Genomic DNA, 18,343 nt, shown 5'->3' with positions numbered 1-18,343 from the left:
TATTTAATGGGCATTTCCCTACTTGGGGCTTCCCTGGTGGCTCAGACGGTAAGATCCCTGGGTCAGAAAGATTCCCTGGAAAAGGGAATGGCTACCCACTCCAGTATTCTTGCCTGGAGAATTCCATGGACAGAATTTTCTTTTTGTATATTAAAAGCCAATTAAACTAATCCTACTCCATCCTCTGCGGCTGAGGCTCTTGAGGTTCAAAACGGCAAATTGACTTCCCCAAGGTCATGCATTGTTTTGGCCAAAAGCTATTTCTTGTATTCCTCCTTTGAAAGCTCAGAAGCTGGGCCTGCTGCCAAGTCTGCTGGGCATTCACTTCTTTGCTGTCTGGGTCAGCCCTTCTTACCGCCAGTGGTGCTGACCTGGCCATTTTTCCTTTGCATTTAGGACTCCTCTGTGTGTGTTTGGAAAACCAAACACCATTCAGGTGTTTTGGGGGCAGAGCTAAGTCAAGAAGGCATATATTGGCAGCATTCTTTATCTTCATCTTGGTGTGAAGCTGTATGGCTCTCTCACTGTCCTGACTTAGTTATCCATTGAAGACAGTCTTGCAGAGAACACGAAATATTCTGGTACCTGCAAAACAGAGTAGCTGTTCTCCCCTCCAAACATTAGGTTACCAAGCCCCCCATTTTAGTTGAGAATGTGCATTTGAGGAATTTGTGACCAAAAGGGAAAGATGGCCTTGAAAGACTGAGATCATGTGTTTTTCCCTGCTCCTGCAAAAACATTTTTTTCTTTCATTTTCAGGAAAATAAATCAATAGGTGAAACAGACAAATGAGAATTTCAGTGACCGTTTAACAGTTAGTAATGATGGATATATGGGTAATTTCCATCAGATCATCTGTGGTTTACTAGAAACTTTTTTGAGGCAGATTATTGGCATACTAAGAGATGTTTTATTTCTAAAAATAACTCTCCACCCACCTGTATATTCAGTGCTTGTCCTGATCTTTTGTTTAAAAAATTGGGTGCTAATCACTGCCTCCCTCCTGAGTCTGGGCCCCAGAAATGCAGCCCCACTGCCTGGGATGTAAGCCCCTTGTGCATGGCCGGTTATGTAGAATGTAGATGTTTCATTCCGGGACTTGATCTTCTGTCTCTCAGGTTTTTTCTCTTCTCTCTGCCATTCACTTTACCTACTGTTTCTTTTTCTAACCCCCTTTTTCTGCTCCATCTAATTGTTGCCAGTGGAACCAACACACACCCTGGAACTAAAATTCTTCTTTACAGAGATATATTAAAGTGAAACACACTGAGATCTCCTACAAGGGAAACTTAGATTCTTGTTCTGAAAAGACAAATAATCATTTATAGTATGGATAATTCCTAAGAATTTGGAGGCAAATATTGGCTCTCAAGCTATTTAGTTACATACAGAGATGCTACCTAAAAACTCCTTTAGCTGCCCTGTATACATGTTGGGGGCTTCCCTGATGGCTTAGTTGGTGAAGAATCCTGCAATGCAGGAGATCCCGGTTTGATTCCTGGGTTGGGAAGATCCACTGGAGAAGGAATAGGCTACCCGCTCCAGTATTCTGGCCTAGAGAACTCCACGGACTGTATAGTCCATGGGGTCACAAAGAGTCGGACATGACTGAGCGACTTTTACTTCACTTCATATACATGTTGATATTTTAAATTTCACTTTTGCCTATTGTTTCTAAGATTTAGAGAGGATTCAGTTCTCCACCATAAAAATAGTTCCTAAGAGATTGTAAAAAGCATGCCTAATTGGGGCTTCCCTGGTGGCTCAGAGGTTAAAGCGTCTGCCTCCAATGCGGGAAACCTGGGTTTGATCCCTGGGTTGGGAAGATCCCCTGGAGAGGAAATGGCAACCCACTCCAGTATTCTTGCCTGGAGAATCCGATGGTCGGAGGAGCTTGGTAGGCTACAGTCCATGGGGTTGCAAAGAGTTGGACATGACTGAGCGACTTCACTTCACTTCACTTCAAAGATATCGATTAGTTACATGTAACACTAAAGCAGTTTGCTGTCATCCTTGGCAAATTTTTCCATTATTTACTAAGATTAAGGTACTGAACTTGGTCTCAGATAGGCCTCTAGGGTAGGGTATGGATCTTGCTGATTGTTTATGATGTCATGTAACACTTAAGTGTACATTATTTGTTAGTCACTCAGCCGTTTGTGACTCTGTGACCCCATGGACTGTGGCCCTCTAGTCTCCTCTATCTATGGAATTACACAGGCAAGAATACTGGAGTGTGTTGCCATGCCCATCTCCGGGGCATCTTCTGACCCAGGGATCGAACCCCGATCTCCTGCATTGCGGGTGGATTCTTTACCGTCTGAGCCACCAGGGAAGCCCTTGAGTACCTTGAAATGACATGAGCGAGGGACTTGACCCTCGTCAAAGTTTGGCAAAAGTTTCCTCCTAAAGCTTCAAAGCAGGAGAGAGTCCCAAGTGTACCTGGCAGCTGGTGCGTTAAAATAACTCATCTTCACATACAAAGGGTCTCTTCACAGCATTTGGCCAAAGGTCAAGCCTGTTGGATGTGTGTTTATAAAACAGAGTCTGTAGAGATTAGTCCTCGCTTTAGATAATGAGTGACAGAAGGAGGAGGGAGGAGTTTGTCACTTAAGTATTCATCACGGTCCCTTGACTTCTTCTGCACATCTAGCCATGGTTATCTTGGCAGAGAGGTAGAACTATACACTTCCTTATTTAATTCATTTTGTGCTTTATTGTCTTACTCTTGAGGATGGATCCATTCTCTCTCCTTTGAATTCACTTAGAAGTAAAGTTGCTCCCCAAAGAGAGATGAACTTCAGGCTTACGTTGTATGCTTCTGACTAATAACTTTCTCGAAGATAGTGCCATGTACCACTGGGCTTTGTGGCTGAAGATTTGAACTTAACCGTGACTGGTTTACACTAATCTAGATATACCTCTGGAGCCAAGGGCGATGTCAACTCCCGCCTGAGACTCTGGGCTCTGTAGGGGAGGTAGACATGCTGGAATAAAATCAGGAACCTCAGAGAGAGGAGAAAGTGATGCATACTTGGTAGGTAGCCAGCAGTGTCTAGCACAGTTAATATTCTGGCAATTTCCAAGGCAATCTTTTTTTTTTTTTTTAAGTATAAAAGCACTCTTGGCCTTTTTCAAGGCTTCAAATAAAATATTGGTCCTTTAAAAATTAATTTCCTCAAATTATAGATTTTGATGCCCACCCACCCCCACCAGATAAGAGCTCCTTGAAGCCAGACCTCATGCCTGGCTCATCTGAATATTCTTGGCACCCAACCCAAGTTCTGAGTCATCATAGACAATGAATATTTGCAGAATAAATGCATATAACTTATTCTCTGAATTCCCCCAGGATTCAAGGACCTCAGACATTGTGTAAAAACAAACCAAAAATCCAGACCTGCAAGACCCTTGACAGAGTCAATCCTGTGGGAGGGTTGCCTTTTTTCCTCATTTTCAGTACTGGCTTTTTACTTTGATTTTATTTTTATGAAGTTCATGGCTACCTTCACTAACATTAAAACTCTATTTTTAGATTCATTTAGCAGGGTGACTGTTTTTTTAAGTTCATTACAATTATACCATAATTTGAGGACATATATCATATTTTAAAATAGATTGTTTACTCCTGTTTTAATATCCTTAAGTGTTTTTTTTTTTTTTCTCCTCTTCTCCTTGTCTACTACCAGGATGATAGAAAATGGGAGTGCATTTTAGCAGGCCCAGGTGTACTTGCTGTTTCTTAGGTTGTCACTGTAGTGGGTTGACTTAACAAATCCCATTTAGAAGGTAAATTACAAACATCCATCAGCAAGTGATTTTTCTAAAGTCTTCATATTAGCTGGCTCTTGTTGCCGCAACAAATTAGCACAAAAGTCGTGGCTTAAAACAACACGGGTTTATTCTGTGGCTACAGAATGTATGGAAGGCAGAAGTCCAAATGGTTCTTATTTGGCTGAAATCAAGGCATCAGCAAAGGTGCCTTCCTTCAGGAGCCTCAAGCAGAGGGTCGCTCCTTTCCTTCACTTTTTCCAGCTTCTAGAGGCTGCCTGTATTCCTTGAATCATAGCTCCTTCCTGCATCTTCAGAGTCAACAATGTAGCATCTTCAGATTCTGACCGGTTTCTGACTTGACTCTTCTGCCTCCTGTTTTTTAAAGATTTTGTGATTACCTTGAATCCATCCACATAATCCAGGGTGACCCCTTGACCTCAAGATCATTAATTACATCTGCAAACCTCTGCAAACCTTTTTTTGTCACGTGACGTAACATATTTGCAGATTCTAAGGATTAGGGTGTGGACATCTTTGGGGCCATTCTCCTGTCTACCATAAGCGTGCATGCATGCTAAGTTGCATCAGCTGTGTCTGACTTTGGTGATCCTATGGACTGCAGCCCGCCAGGCTCCTCTGTCCATGAGATTCTCCAAGCAAGAACACTGGAGTGGGTTGCTGTGCGCTCCTCCAGGGGATCTTCCTGACACAGGGATTGAACCCAGGTCTCTTATGTCTCCTTCATTGGCAAGCGGGTTCTTTACCACTAGCACCACCTGGGAAACCACCACAGTCATAGACCCACACAGTGTTCTCATAGAGTTCCTCTCCCTTGAGTTTCTAGCTTTCTGTGTACTCAGGAGAAAGGCTTTGATTTTTTTTGTATGTGTCTTCCCCTGATATTTCTGTCTTGGATATTACTACTTTAATTTTATGAAGTGGTAAAGAATCCGCCTGCCAGTGTAGGAGACATGGGTTCAATCCCTGGGTCAGGAAGATGCCCTGGAGAAGGAAATGGCAACCCACTCCAGTATTCTTGCCTGGAAAATCCCATGGACAGAGGAGCCTGACGAGCTATATAGTTCATAAAGTCAGATGCAAGAGTCAGATGTGACTTAGTGACTAACCTGCAACAATATCAGCAAAACATTATCTGTGTTTGTGTGGACACATCAGGGTGGGTAGATAGATGTTCAGTAACACGGTATTTGGACACTAATGATAATGCATTGGGTTGGCCAAAAAGTTCGCTCAGCTTTTCCTATTACATATACGGAAACATGAAAAAACTTTTCGGCCAACCAGTAATTAATAATGGAAAAGGAGGCAGCAACTTGGCAACTGAAACCCCGTGAGTTGTAGATAGAGGTGGTTTTTGTTGTTGTTCTCCTGTTTGTTTGTTGTTTTGGCTGCAGCATGAAGCATGAGGGATCTTAGCTTCCCTACTAGAGATGGAACCTACATCTTCAGCAGTGGAAGCACAGACTTTTAACCAGTAGATTGCCAGAGAGGTCCCCAGGCAGAGGTTTTTAAAACTCGTCTTTATAGTGACCTGTTCAGTGAACTCACAGAGCCTTTTAACTTTTGTCTTTTAGGCTTATGTAGAGAAGTACGTCGTGAAGAATTATTTCTACTATTACCTGTTCCGATTTTCAGCTGCTTTGGGACAAGAAGTGTTCTACATCACATTCCTTCCATTCACTCACTGGAATATAGATCCTTATTTGTCCAGAAGACTGACCATCATATGGGTTGTAAGTATTAATATTACTTATGGACCAGTATTGTTTCTGCAACAGCCATCTGCTTTGGTATTCAAGTACTCTGCATATTTGCTCTTTTTTAAAAAGTCACTTAGAACTGAATTTTTACCTGGTTTACTTTGGGAAAATGAAAGGAAAAAAGTTTTAAAGCTTTGTGTGAGTAAGACTAGGAGAGGAGAGAGATGATGTTCAGAGAAATGACCTTTCTGAGAATCCAAGTAGTGGTGGTGCATGTGTTCATGCTCAGTCATGAACACTTTGTGACCACATGGACTATAGCCCAGAACCCAAGATGGGGCATAAAATGCCTCCTCTCAGGAAGCTCCTTTTAGTAAAATTTCATCAAAAACTGAAAATAGGAGTTGTTGACTAATACCACTTGGAATTCCTAGGAGAGGAGAGACATGATGTGGTATTAAGTGTGACTACTCTGTACCTATTAGACACAAAGGCATATAAGGCAGGGCGGCTTTAATTTGATGGAGTTTCTAGTATTAGGGGGGCAGCTGGCCTATACATGGAAACCCATTGACAATTCCAGGTGAAACAGTGGAGCCCCTTCTGATGTTTTATTTCAGACCCTATCATTGAACTTTGTTCAGGACTAAGTTCTGACTTTTTTTTTTTTTTTTAATTGAGGGAGATAGTAGCAAAGTGTGCTGTGAGCATCGAGGCCCTGGGATCAGATTGGCCTGGGTTCAAGTGCAGCTCAGCCAATGCACCTGTCTGTGTGCCTGAGCCTGTAAAACAGTGTTAATACTGTGCATCTTAAGAATAATCCTGAAGACATTTTCGGTGTGGCCTAGCATGTGGAAGGGATCTGCAGGTTGCTATAAGCACGTAATGCATAGTGATGAGTCCACAAAGGCGAAAGTCTGAAAGATCAATTCTTAGGTCAAAGATTGTTTAGCCAGGAGAGGGTGGCTTCAGGGACATGGCTGCCAGCACGGCTGTTTCCTTAACGCAAGATTCCACCTGAAAACTGAGCTTCAGAAGCACTTGGTCGTGGGTAAAGGGTTCTCAGGCGGCTCTGTTCTGGGAAGCTGTGGCTGCTCGTCTGGGGCTTTATTTTTCTCATCTGTAGAAGTGAGAGATGGGTCTTGTTTGGAGCCATAAATGCAAATGTCACAAAAGGCAGGGGGTAGAAATAGAAGTGCTGGGTGGGGAGGGCTGGTGGGTAGGGAGGTGGCTGGTGGGTGGGGAGGCAGCTGGGGCACTGGGAGTGGCTGCCCTCCCCCTCCACCTGTGCCTGAGAGAGGAAAAACAGGGTGGAATTGTCAGATCTGTTTTTCCTGTGAAGTCTTTAAATGAAGGCTTACAGTTTTTCAAAGATGATTTTTATTTATTTACTTTATTTTTGGCTGCACTGGGTCTTGGTTGCTTTGTGCAGGCTTTCTCTAGTTGCAGTGAGTGGGGGCTACTCATCATTTCAGTGCTTGGGCTTCTCCTTGCGGTGGCCTCTTGTTGCTGAGCACAGGCCCTGGGGCGCTTGGGCTTCAGTTGTTTGGCTCGCAGGGTCAGCGGTGGTGGCGCATGGGCTTATTGGTTATTCCACAGCATGTGGGATGTTCCCAGATCAGGGATCAAACCTGTGTCCCCTGCATTAGCCCGCAGATTCTTATCCACTGGGCCACCAGGGAAGTCCTAGGCTTGCATTTTAAAAGCTTTATATGCCAGCTGAAAAAAGTATCCTTGAAATGCAGACTTCCAAGGCCTGGCCTGAAGTCTCCGGCCTAAAGGACAAGTAAGGTCCCTCAGGCTTGTGGTCAGGATTATTTGGCCCCTAATTCTTCCTGGTTATTGGCTCCTTTTCTCTCTCTCGCTACATGTCACCGTTTCCTTTCTCTGTCTCTGTCTCCCAGCCAGCCCTCTTCTGAAATCTAGCTTATGTCTAAAAATATGATCCAATGAGAATGTGCAAAAGCATAAGAATCTTGGAAGAGATGAACATTAGTGCAGTTGTCCCCATCCTTTCTGAGGTGCCTTCCGTTCCTACAGAGCTGATGGTGTCCTCTAGAGTGGCTGGGGGAAGAGGGGGAGCTGGGAGCACTCCTGTTCTTAGGATGTGAATGTGCACCCAAGATCCATGGTACTTGCATTCCTTTTCTTATCATTTATTTTCTGAGATTTTCGTGTAGTTGCTAAATTGTGTCTGACTCTACAATCCCACGGACTGTAGCCTGCCAGACTCCTCTGTCCATGGGTTTTCCCAGGCAAGACTACTGGAGTGGGTTGCCAATTCCTTCTCCAGGCGATCTTCCTGACTCATGTCTCCTGCATTGGCAGGCAGATTCTTTACCATTGAGTCACCAGGGAGGCCCCTTTTTCTGAAATTTTTTTTTTTTAAATCCAACTTTTATGGTAGTTGAGTGTGGTAAATGATGCAAAATATTTTTAATAATCCAGCAATATCTTATACTGTGTCCAGTCAGTTTGAGATCAGTTATCTTGCCCTCTGAGGGTGGAAAACTTCTTGAGGGATCGGGAAAATCTTCAGCTCTTTGCATCAGGTGGCCAAGTATTGGAGTTTCAGCTTCAACATCAGTCCTTCCAGGGAACACCCAGGCCTGATCTCCTTGCAGTCCAAGGGACTCGCAAGAGTCTTCTCCAACACCACAGGTCAAAAGCATCAATTCTTCGGTGCTCAGCTTTCTTCACAGTCCAACTCTCACATCCATACATGACCACTGGAAAAACCATAGCCTTGACTAGATGGACCTTTGTTGGCAAAGTAATGTCTCTGCTTTTTAATATGCTATCTAGGTTGGTCATAACTTTCCTTCCAAGGAGCAAGCATCTTTTAATTTCATGGCTGCAATCACCATCCGCAGTGATTTTGGAGCCCAGAAAAGTAAAGTCAGGCACTGTTTCCACTGTTTCCCCATCTATTTGCCATGAAGTGATGGGACTGGATGCCATGATCTTCGTTTTCTGAATGTTGAGTTTTAAGCCAACTTTTTACTGTCCTCTTTCACTTTCCTCAAGAGGCTCTTTAGCTCTTCTTCACTTTCTGCCATAAGGGTGGTGTCATCTGCATATCTGAGGTTATTGATGTTTCTCCCAGCAATTTTAATTCCAGCTTGTGCTTATTCTAGCCCAGCGTTTCTCCTGATGTACTCTGCATATAAGGTAAATAAGCAGGGTGACAATATATAGCCTTGACTTACTCCTTTTCCTATTTGGAACCAGTCTGTTGTTCCATGTCCAGTTCTAACTATTGCTTCCTGACCTGCATACAGGTTTCTCAAGAGACAGGTCAGGTGGTCTGGTATTCCCATCTCTTTCAGAATTTTCCACAGTTTATTGTGATCCACACAGTCAAAGGCTTTGGCATAGTCAATAAAGCAAAAATAGATGTTTTTCTGGAACTCTCTTGCTTTTTTGATGATCCAGCAGATGTTGGCAATTTGATATCTGGTTCCTTTGCCTTTTCTAAAACCAGCTTGAACATCTGGAAGTTCATGGTTCGTGTATTGCTGAAGCCTGGCTTGGAGAATTTTGAGCATTACTTTTTTAGCATGTGAGATGAGTGCAATTGTGCAGTAGTTTGAGCATTCTTTGGCATTGGCTTTCTTTGGGATTGGAATGAAAACTGACCTTTACCAGTTCTGTGGCCACTGCTGAGTTCTCCAAATTTACTGACATTGAGTGCAGCACTTTCACAGCACCATCTTTCAGGATTTGAAATAGCTCAATGGGATTCCATCACATCCACTAGCTTTGTTTGTAGTGATGCTTCCTAAGGCCCACTTGACTTCACATTCCAGGATGTCTGGCTCTAGGTGAGTGTGAGTGATCACACCAGTGTGATTATCTGGGTCATGAAGATCTTTTTTGTATAGTTCTGTGTATTCTTACCACCTCTTCTTAATATCTTCTGCTTCTGTTAGGTCCATACCACTTCTGTCCTTCATTAAGCCCATCTTTGCTTGAAGTGTTCCCTTGGTCACTCTAATTTTCTTGAAAAGCTGACTCATTTGAAAAGACCCTGATGCTGGGAAAGATTGAGGGCAGGAGGAGAAAGGGACGACAGTGGATGAGATGGTTGGATGACATCACCGACTCAATGGACATGGGTTTGGGTGGACTCTGGGAGTTGGTGATGGACAGGAAGGCCTGGTGTGCTGCAGTTCATGGGGTCGCAAAGAGTCGGACACGACTGAGTGACTGAACTGAACTGAACTGAAAATCTTTAGACCCCGTAGGAGGCAGTGTTTATGGGACTCTGATTGTTATCGTGGGTGGTTGTTTTTAATTTGGAGTCCTGATTTCAGAACACTCACAGGATTTCCGACTTGAGGTAGAATTACGAGTCTTTTGTCAGAGAGTGGGCAAGTCAAGTCTTCACCTGAGAGAGGAATGAACAGCCTTTGAGTGTGCTATTCATCGTGAGCTTTGGCAACCTGTATTTGCTTTTAGAGATGAGTGAATGGTCAGAGCCACAAGGCACCCATGTAGAGAGTTGTGTAATTCATTTCAGTGAGGCATTCCTGGCAGTTAATGGTGGAGAGACAGTAGTGGGTCCAAGGAGGGTTGGAGGGAAGTAAGGAAAAAAGGGCAAAGGGAGGTAGAGGTTTGGAGGGGGCAGATACTGAGAGGTGGGAAGGTGGTTGCTCTGTCCTCAGTTGTGGAGATAATAATGGGAGAGGCTTGGTTTGGCTCCACTGTTGAAACTGGGTGGAGGGAAGGAAAATTCCTGATGGTGTTACAGGGAGCTGGGAGGGGAGGTGGGCCAGACATGGGGTGGACATGCATGCTGAGTGCTTAGTCCCTCAATCATGTCTGAGTCCATGCGACCCCATGGACGGTAGCCCTCCGGACTTCTCTGTCCATGGGATTCTCTAAGCAGGAATACTGGAGTGGGTTGCTATTCCCTTCTCCAGGGGATCTTCCCAATCCAGGGATCCAACCAACATCTCTTCCATCTCCCGCACTGGCAGGCAGATTCTTGACCACTAGGGCCACCTGGGATGGAGATGGGGTGAGATTCTTTTGTGCAGTCAGTTTCCTGCTGTGGCAGCCTATCTCCTGTAAGGGATATCACTAAAGTAGTGGCTGCCTCTTTAAGGGGTGAGGATGAAGAAATGTTTATTATGTAAGGGTCAGAATTTGAAGTCCCCTAACTTTAAACATCTTATCTCCCTCAAAATCCTTTGGAAGGTAGCTATGTTCAAGAGTGCCAGATCTCTTGACAAATTGCATATTAATTTGACAATTGTCATTGGATGAAGTCTCAGCAGGTTTTATCGCTTTTAAAAATAATTTGTTATATTAGGAGTGACTCATATTGTCTGAAGCAGCTTAACAGAATTTATGGTTACAAGAACAGCTTTCTTATCACAGTTATAATTGTTCTTCCTGTCTGTTCCACCTCTGTTAATTGCATTTGTTGGCATCCCCATGTTCATTATCTTTTTTGATCTTCGTAACAATGGGTTGGTATCAGTTTTATCATTTTATAGATTGGGATAGTAATACTTCAAATAACAAGCCATAATTACATGTTGAGGATACTCAGTGTAATACTGCTTTACATATATTACCTAATTTAATCCTGCCAGAACCTGAAACATGACTATTGGCAATCAGGAAACTAACATGTAGAAAGAATCATTTTGGATTCAGAGGCCTTGAGGCCTCTTGTGCTAGAGAGGGCCACCATTGTTTCTTAGAAAAACACAGCTGAACTACACTAACAGCCTTCACTGTTGATTTTTTTTTTTTTACGAGATATTGAAGTTGAGGCTTTAAGCATTCAGACAACTTGCCCTAGGTTCTGTTCCATTGCATATTTGCTATAATTGCATTTCAGTTTTGCCCATATGGCATTTATTAACTTTATCTACTCCTTAAGTGTCTTTCATAGACCTTTCTTGACAAGTCCAAGGTATTTTATCCCAAGAAACTTAGATAAGCTTTTTTTAAAGTTAGCTGAGAAACATCAGTGAGGCATTTTTTTCCTCTGTCACTTATCAAGGTTTTTAACCTGTCCTTCGATTCAGTAGAATCTGACTTTGGGACAGAAAAGGCCATGAATGGATTGTTCATTAGATCCTCATAAGAGATGTTATCCATAGAACTTTAGGAGTCACTGCTCAGCTGAGTGATTATCTGATCTCCTGTCTTCCATTTTGGCGTGGAGACAGCCCCACCAAAAAAGAAAATAGAATATTGCTTGTGTCTTAAAAAGGTTAGCTCCAATTTCATTGAAACTGCATGGGTTCAGCTCTGTAACATGAGGTAGCATAATGGTACCTCCATTAATTTTCATATACTTTTAATTTCACTAAAAATTTTTTTCAGATGCCACTTGTGTTAACTCTTGAGAATTTTCAGTCTGTCTTTTGAGTATATTTTAAAGGGGCTTCTCTAATCTCTTTTTATCAGTTAGCATCAAGTGAGATTGAACTATTGATTTTCCATGTCTCAGAGGCCATGTGTCTTTAAATACGATTTTTAGAAATTTAAGAGTTTGAGAAGTGGTATGTAAGTTGATGGTATCATCAATAGAAGAAAATCCCTTAAAATTGAATTTCAATGCTTTGATGCAAGGTGTTCACATTAGTTTAGGCAGAGACCTCACCACTCTGTTGTCTTACCTTTTGTGACCTCCATGGCCCGTATGTGCGTGCATGCGGGCTCAGTCGTGTCCTACTCTTTGCGACCCCATGGACTGTAGCCGGCCAGGCTCCTCTGTCCAGGGGATTTCCCAGGCAAGAGTACCGGAGTGGGTTGCTATTTCCTTCTCCAGAGCATCTTCCTGATCCGGGGGTCGTACCCGCATCTCTTACATTGGCAGGTTCTTTACCAGCTGAGCCACCAGGGAAGTCCTTGACCCTATAAAACATTTGAATTTGGAACTCCCACCTTCAGGCACCAAATCTTTCTGACCTGGAGTTTCCCTGGCCGTGAAATAGTTTACTCGGGGGCAACCAGCCCTTAGAAAACCCGATTCTCACTGCCCAAACGCCAGAAAGTTTTAAATTTGTCTTGGGAGTTTTCCTTCCCCTTTTTTCCCCATTTGTAAACACTTCTTTTACATGTTATCAAAAGATACAGTCCTCACCATTCTGATCCATATGTGGTTATTTTTAAGTAATTGTCATCCTATCCAAACTGTTCTCAGAGTTTTTCTGGTTGTTGAAGGTCTAGTTGAAGTCCCTGGTTGCTTCTGCATTTCCAGGCAGGGGTAATCTCTCTTCTAATAATTCGTGGTTTTTTTTGTTTTTTTGTTTTTCTTTTTTTAATTCCCTCAATCTTTTTTTTTTTTTTTTTTTAAATTTTTGGTCACACTACACAGCATGCAGTATCTTAGCTCCTGGCCAGGGATCAAACCCACACCCCCTGCAGTGGAAGTGAGAAGTCTTAACCACCGGATGGCCAGGGAAGCCCCCCTCAATCCATCTGAATTTATGGCTTTTGATGAACTCTTTGAATGAAATCAAGGAGTGTTGATGTTGGGGGAGGGGGGCTGCTTCCACCTCTGTCAGCAGCTCTGAGGTTTGGTCAGAGGCTCCTGGCTTCCCAGGTGGCAATAGTGTTAAAGACTCCACCAGTGCAGGAGACAGGGTTTGATCCCAGTGTCGGGAAGATCCCCTGGAGGAGGGCATGGCAACCCACTCCAATATTCTTGCCTGGAGAATCCCATGGACAGAGGAGCCTGGCGGGCTACAGTCCATGGGGTCACAAGGACTCGGTCGTGACTGAAGCAACTTAGCACACATGCACACTCAGAGGTTCCCGGGCTTTCCAGGTGGTGCAGTGGTAAAGAATCCGCCTGCCAATGCAAAAGATGCGAGAGACGCAGCTTCAATCCCTGGGTCGAGAAAAATCCCCTGGAGGAGGAAATGACAACCAGTGTTCTTGCCTGGGAAATTCCATGGACAGAGGAGCCTGGTGGGCTACAGTCCATGGGGTTGCCAAGAATCAGACACGACTTTGCACACACATACACACAGAGGTTCCTGATCCTGAAATATCAGTACCATGAAAGGAACACGAGGATGGTGTTTATAGGGTGTTGGTTTTGGTTTCCACTCAAAACTAGCTCCAGAATGTGGAGAGGATGTCAGGTTACAAGGAGTTCTGTAGGAGCCAGAACCACACAGGGCCTGATGTCAGTGAACAGCTTGGTTTCTGCTACAATTAAGCAGTGACTCCACGGATCTGCCTCTTTACCTCCTGATGCCAGCTGGTAACTTCCTGTCTTTTGGTCCAGAGTTCCAAGACAATATAACCCAGTTCCCTGTGCAGCACAACTCCACCCATCTCTGGCTAATGCATATGTTGACTGTATTTGGCCCAAGCAGCTGTGTTGGGGGTGAGGATAGACAATTAATTGGGGCACAGAGCCATGGACCAGGTTAAAATATCAGGAGACTTGGACTATAATCCTAGCAGTGAGACTTTGCTTAGGGCACTCACTGCTTGATTCTGGCCTGCAGCATCCCTAGCTTCAAAATGAAAGGACTCAGCTAGAGGACCTTGGGAGGTACATTACATGGTCATGACTCTTCTTTATATGTTCACTATGTGACACTTAAGAGAGCCATCCATGGCTTGGAGTAAGAAAGCAAAGACTAAATGCTGGACAGAATTACAAAAAAAAAAACAAAAAACAAAAAACACAAACCTGTCATCTCTTGCAGACTGAATGCCAATATGGTTTTACATGCTTCATCTTCTGCTCAATGATGATACATTAGAAATGGATATCAAATCCACTACTAAATATTTGTTAGATAGTTTGCTGTTTTGTGTTCAACACAATCAAAGAAATGCTTTAAAAGGAAATGCTGAGTTGCTTGGTGACTAGAGATCCTTTTTTTTTTTTTGGTACTCTCAAAATCCTGGCGATAAGGAAGTCATAACAGCACATTTCCTTTTGGCAGGTTCTTCCTTTCCTCCTCTTCCAAGTCAAGTTAACTTATGCTGAAGTGCTTGATGGGTTTAAAATGACGGGTTTCACATCTCACATTTTGATTATTGAAAACTAAAGTGAAGTGATAGGCGCTCAGTTGTGTCCAACTCTTTTGAAACTCCAGGAACTATACAGTCCATGGAATTCTCCAGGCCAGAATACTGGAGTGGGTAGCCTTTCCCTTTTCCAGGGGATGTTCCCAACCCAGGGATCAAACCCAGGTCTCCCGCATTGCACGAGGATTCTTTACCAGCTGGACCACAAGGGAAGCCCTTATTGAAAGCTAGCTGGCTGATTATGTTACAAAGCAGACCTAATATTTTATGTTCAAATTGTGCCTGTAACCTAGTGTCTAACTGTAGTAGAGTCTTATTATAAAGGGTTCCATAAATTGGTTAAGAGGCAGTTGGGTGATAACATGTCAAAATGCAGTGGTGTTGCTTTGGATGTGGGCAGACCGCCATCTGGCTGTGTCACGGGGAGCCGGAGACATGGTAAGAGAGGAGGGCAAAACAGCCTCTCCCAGCGCTGATTCACAGCCCCCAGACTGGGGTCAATTTTAGTGCCAAAGATGACTTTTAATGTGATTATCTTCTAATCCTCTGTTTAAACCACTACCACCATTCACTTCAAAAGGTTGTCCTGCCTGTTAAGTTGGTTCTTGCTTGAGATTAATGAGTCTTGAAAAGTATTCAACACAGGCCAGATTGCAACTTGCAGTGAATGAAACGGAATTAGGCGTCAGAGGTTCTGACCAGTCCCTCTGAAGTAGAATCTTGTAATTTAGCCTTGGTTAAATATTAAGTAAATGTCTCCAGAGGGTTTGTTATGCAAACTGTATTGGTTCGGTTTTCGCAATAAGGAAATGTTTTGGTATTAGTGTAGGTTTAAAAAAAAAAAAACTTGAAAACCCGGACTTAACAGATTTGGATCTAATTATCACTGTCATTATCTGAAAAATGATCTGTTCCCCTCCCCTTTTGATGATGACTGGAGAATGTGACCACATTCTTCCAGAACTCATCTGCCACCCCACCCCTGAAACAGGAGGGAAGTGGGGAGGGCACAACCTTTAAAAGAATGACATAGGCATTTTGTTGTGGATTTAGTAGCTTGTCATGACTCTTGCTTCCCTATGGAGTGTAGCCCTCCAGGCTCCTCTGGCCATGAGATTTCCCAGGCAAGAATACTAGTTGTTGTTGTTCACTTGCTAGGTTGTGTTTGACTCTTTGTGACCCCTTGGACTGCAGCATGCCCGGCTTCCCTGTCCTTTACCATCTCCTGGAGTTTGCTCAAACTCATGCCCATTGTGTCAATGATGCCATCCAACCATCTTATCCTCTGTCATCCCCCTTTTCTCCTGCCTTCAATCTTTCCTAGCATCAGGGTCTTTTCCAATGAGTTGGCTCCTCACATCAGGTGGCCAAAGTATTGGAGCTTCAGCATCAGTCTTTCCAATGAATATTCAGGGTTGATTTCCTTTAGGTTTGACTGGTTGGATCTCCTTGCAGTCCAAGGGACTCACAAAAGAGTCTTCTCCAACACCGCAGTTCAAAAGCATCAGTTCTTCAGCAGGATACCAGAGTGGGCTGCCATTTCCTTCTGTAGGGGATCTTCCCAACACAGGGACAGAATCTGTGTCTCCTGCGTGGCAGGCAGATTCTTTACCACTGAGCGACCTGGGAAGCCCTGACATGGCCATAGGACATGACAAAAACTGGATAGAACCAACTAGGTACAAGGTGGCAGGAACTTAGACCTCCAGTGGACCTTGAGCCTCATTATACTATCATTGTAATACATTAGTGTGGCGTGCTGCTGTCCATAGGGTCACAAAGAGTCGGACCTGACTAAGCGACTGAACAGGGAAATATATTAGCATCTAAACAACACATCCACCAGCACCAAGACATTTCTGAGGCTAAGCATAGAAGACCAGAAAATGGGCAGTGGTCCAGTTCCTGGAAATCCCAGCCCCTTCCCTGAAATGGTTGGAATATTTCAACTATTAGCTCCCACTCATTAGTCTATGAAATTACCTAGGCCATAAAAACTAATTGCCCCATATTTCAGGGCCTCTCTCCTTCTGAGATGGTCCACACTCTGTCTGTGGAGTGTTTCTCTCTAAATAAATCCACTTCTTTCCTATCACTTTGTCTCTCACTGATACTGTTCTGTGACCAGACATCAAAAGCCTGAGTGTCATTAAGTCCTGAGACCAGGTGTGTGATCTCAATTAAAAGACTGTAGGTTCAAGTCCTATCTGAGTTTCACTTTTCACCTCCACTGCTGTCTCTCTTTTCAACCCCCTAAGATTTGAAATGCTGGTTTTTGGATCGGGTTTGACTGAGCAGAATTGTAATCCTGCCACAAAGAGACCAGCACCCCTTACTCTTTACCCCCAAGCACCACGTCTAAATGCTTCATTTTATCTCCTGGATGTGTGATTACTTTGCAGCTTAGCTAGGTCTGAAATTGTTTGAAACACCAGGAGCCTGGAGGGCAGGATATCTTTAAGGATGAACTTAGTTTAGATCCACTAAGACAACGCAGAAAGAATTAAAACATTTCATACAGAGTGTGGATATGCAGTTAGTCCTTCTCCCCTCCTTTTGGTTTTATCATAGCTTTAAGTGTCTTATCAAGTAAAACAGCCTTTGCCATGTTATATCCAGACAATGAACCATGGAGCCTCTAGTAGGACAGGGCCTCAGGAGGTCACCTTCTGAATTCAGCTGGCTTCTGGGACTAGGCCCAAAGCTGCCCTTCCCCACTTCCTGCAGGGGTCAGTCCCTAAGGGCCTTTACAAAGCACCCTTTCGGCTGGACCTCGTCCCAGAGCCTCTCCCATTTATTTGTAAAACAAAACAAAAGAAAAATGAGCTAATCAATAGGCCACAGGGGCCTTTCTTTCAGAGGAAATTTTCAAGTAAAATCTTAACAATGTTCTCTATTTTTTTTTTTTTTACCAATCAATCCCATTTGCAAAGCTGCCTTCTGGAATGGATAGGATTCTCACAGCCGCTAATCGAGAGCCTCCTCTATCTGCCAGTTACTTTACCCAGTTCACAGGTGAGAAAACTTAAACCCAAAAAGCAGTTAAGGGATTCACCCAAGGGGAACACATCCAGTAAGTGGAATACATATGTCTGTCTCCTTACCCCATCCATTCCTTTCCACTGCAGCATCTTGCCTCAAATGGCTAAATTCTACTCCCCCCTCCTCTACCCCAATCTATTATTCAGAAGGTGCTTGGCCTATCTGGTTGGAAGGCCCCATATATCATCGCGTTAGCAAATGCCTTCCACGTGCAGCAGATACACATCCCAGGTTCCTCAGACATTGGCCTCCCAGTTCTCTGTGCGATGATCCCTTGAGTGCCCCCCTTTCTTTTCAGACTGTGTGTTCCAGACTCTGTCCTCTCCATAAGAGGCTGGGGAATTCCAGGGGTCTGGGAGGGGAGAAGGACTCTGGGGCCTTGGCTGGGGGCAGGGAATAGAGGAGGTCTGAGGAGACCGCCTGCTGCCCCCTCAGGCTTGTGGTGCCGAGGCAAACACTCTACTTCTTGATTGTATTTTGCACTGCAGCCAAGTGGAAAAGGAGGAATGAGGCTAAGACTGGCCTTTATCCCACAAGGAGGTGGGGATTTGCCTCCTCTTCGCCTAGGAGCCTCCGGTGGAGGGGGGGAGGAGCCCTGCACCCCTCAGCAACTCTCCCACAGGATTAAAGTGTCTTCTAGGCTGAGAAGGCGAAGAAAATTTTTTTTCTTTTTTAATCAACCAAGTGCTATTCCAGTTTACAACTAGAGAGGCCATACTGTATTTTGGCCTCCGGAATGTTCTGGAAGCTTGGGGTTACTAGACCAACCCAGTCGTGTTAAACATAAT

General features: G+C 43.9%; 1 protein-coding gene across 2 annotated transcripts in view; it reads left to right on the top strand.

The window, feature by feature from the left end:
• Positions 1 to 18,343, top strand: part of SGPP2 (sphingosine-1-phosphate phosphatase 2) — a 147,024-nt gene that overhangs the window by 51,916 nt on the left and 76,765 nt on the right. For both annotated transcript variants that reach the window (XM_061148646.1, XM_061148645.1), the window contains exon 2: positions 5,370 to 5,528. In XM_061148646.1, coding sequence (XP_061004629.1) covers positions 5,370 to 5,528 — 159 coding nt within the window. The remainder of the gene's footprint in view (positions 1 to 5,369; positions 5,529 to 18,343) is intronic.

The sequence above is a fragment of the Dama dama genome, chromosome 8 (assembly GCF_033118175.1).
Source record: "Dama dama isolate Ldn47 chromosome 8, ASM3311817v1, whole genome shotgun sequence".
In the NCBI taxonomy this organism is placed as follows: Eukaryota; Metazoa; Chordata; class Mammalia; order Artiodactyla; family Cervidae; genus Dama; species Dama dama.
The sequence above is the reverse complement of the archived record's forward strand: the minus strand, read 5'-3'. Positions and strand labels throughout refer to the sequence as shown.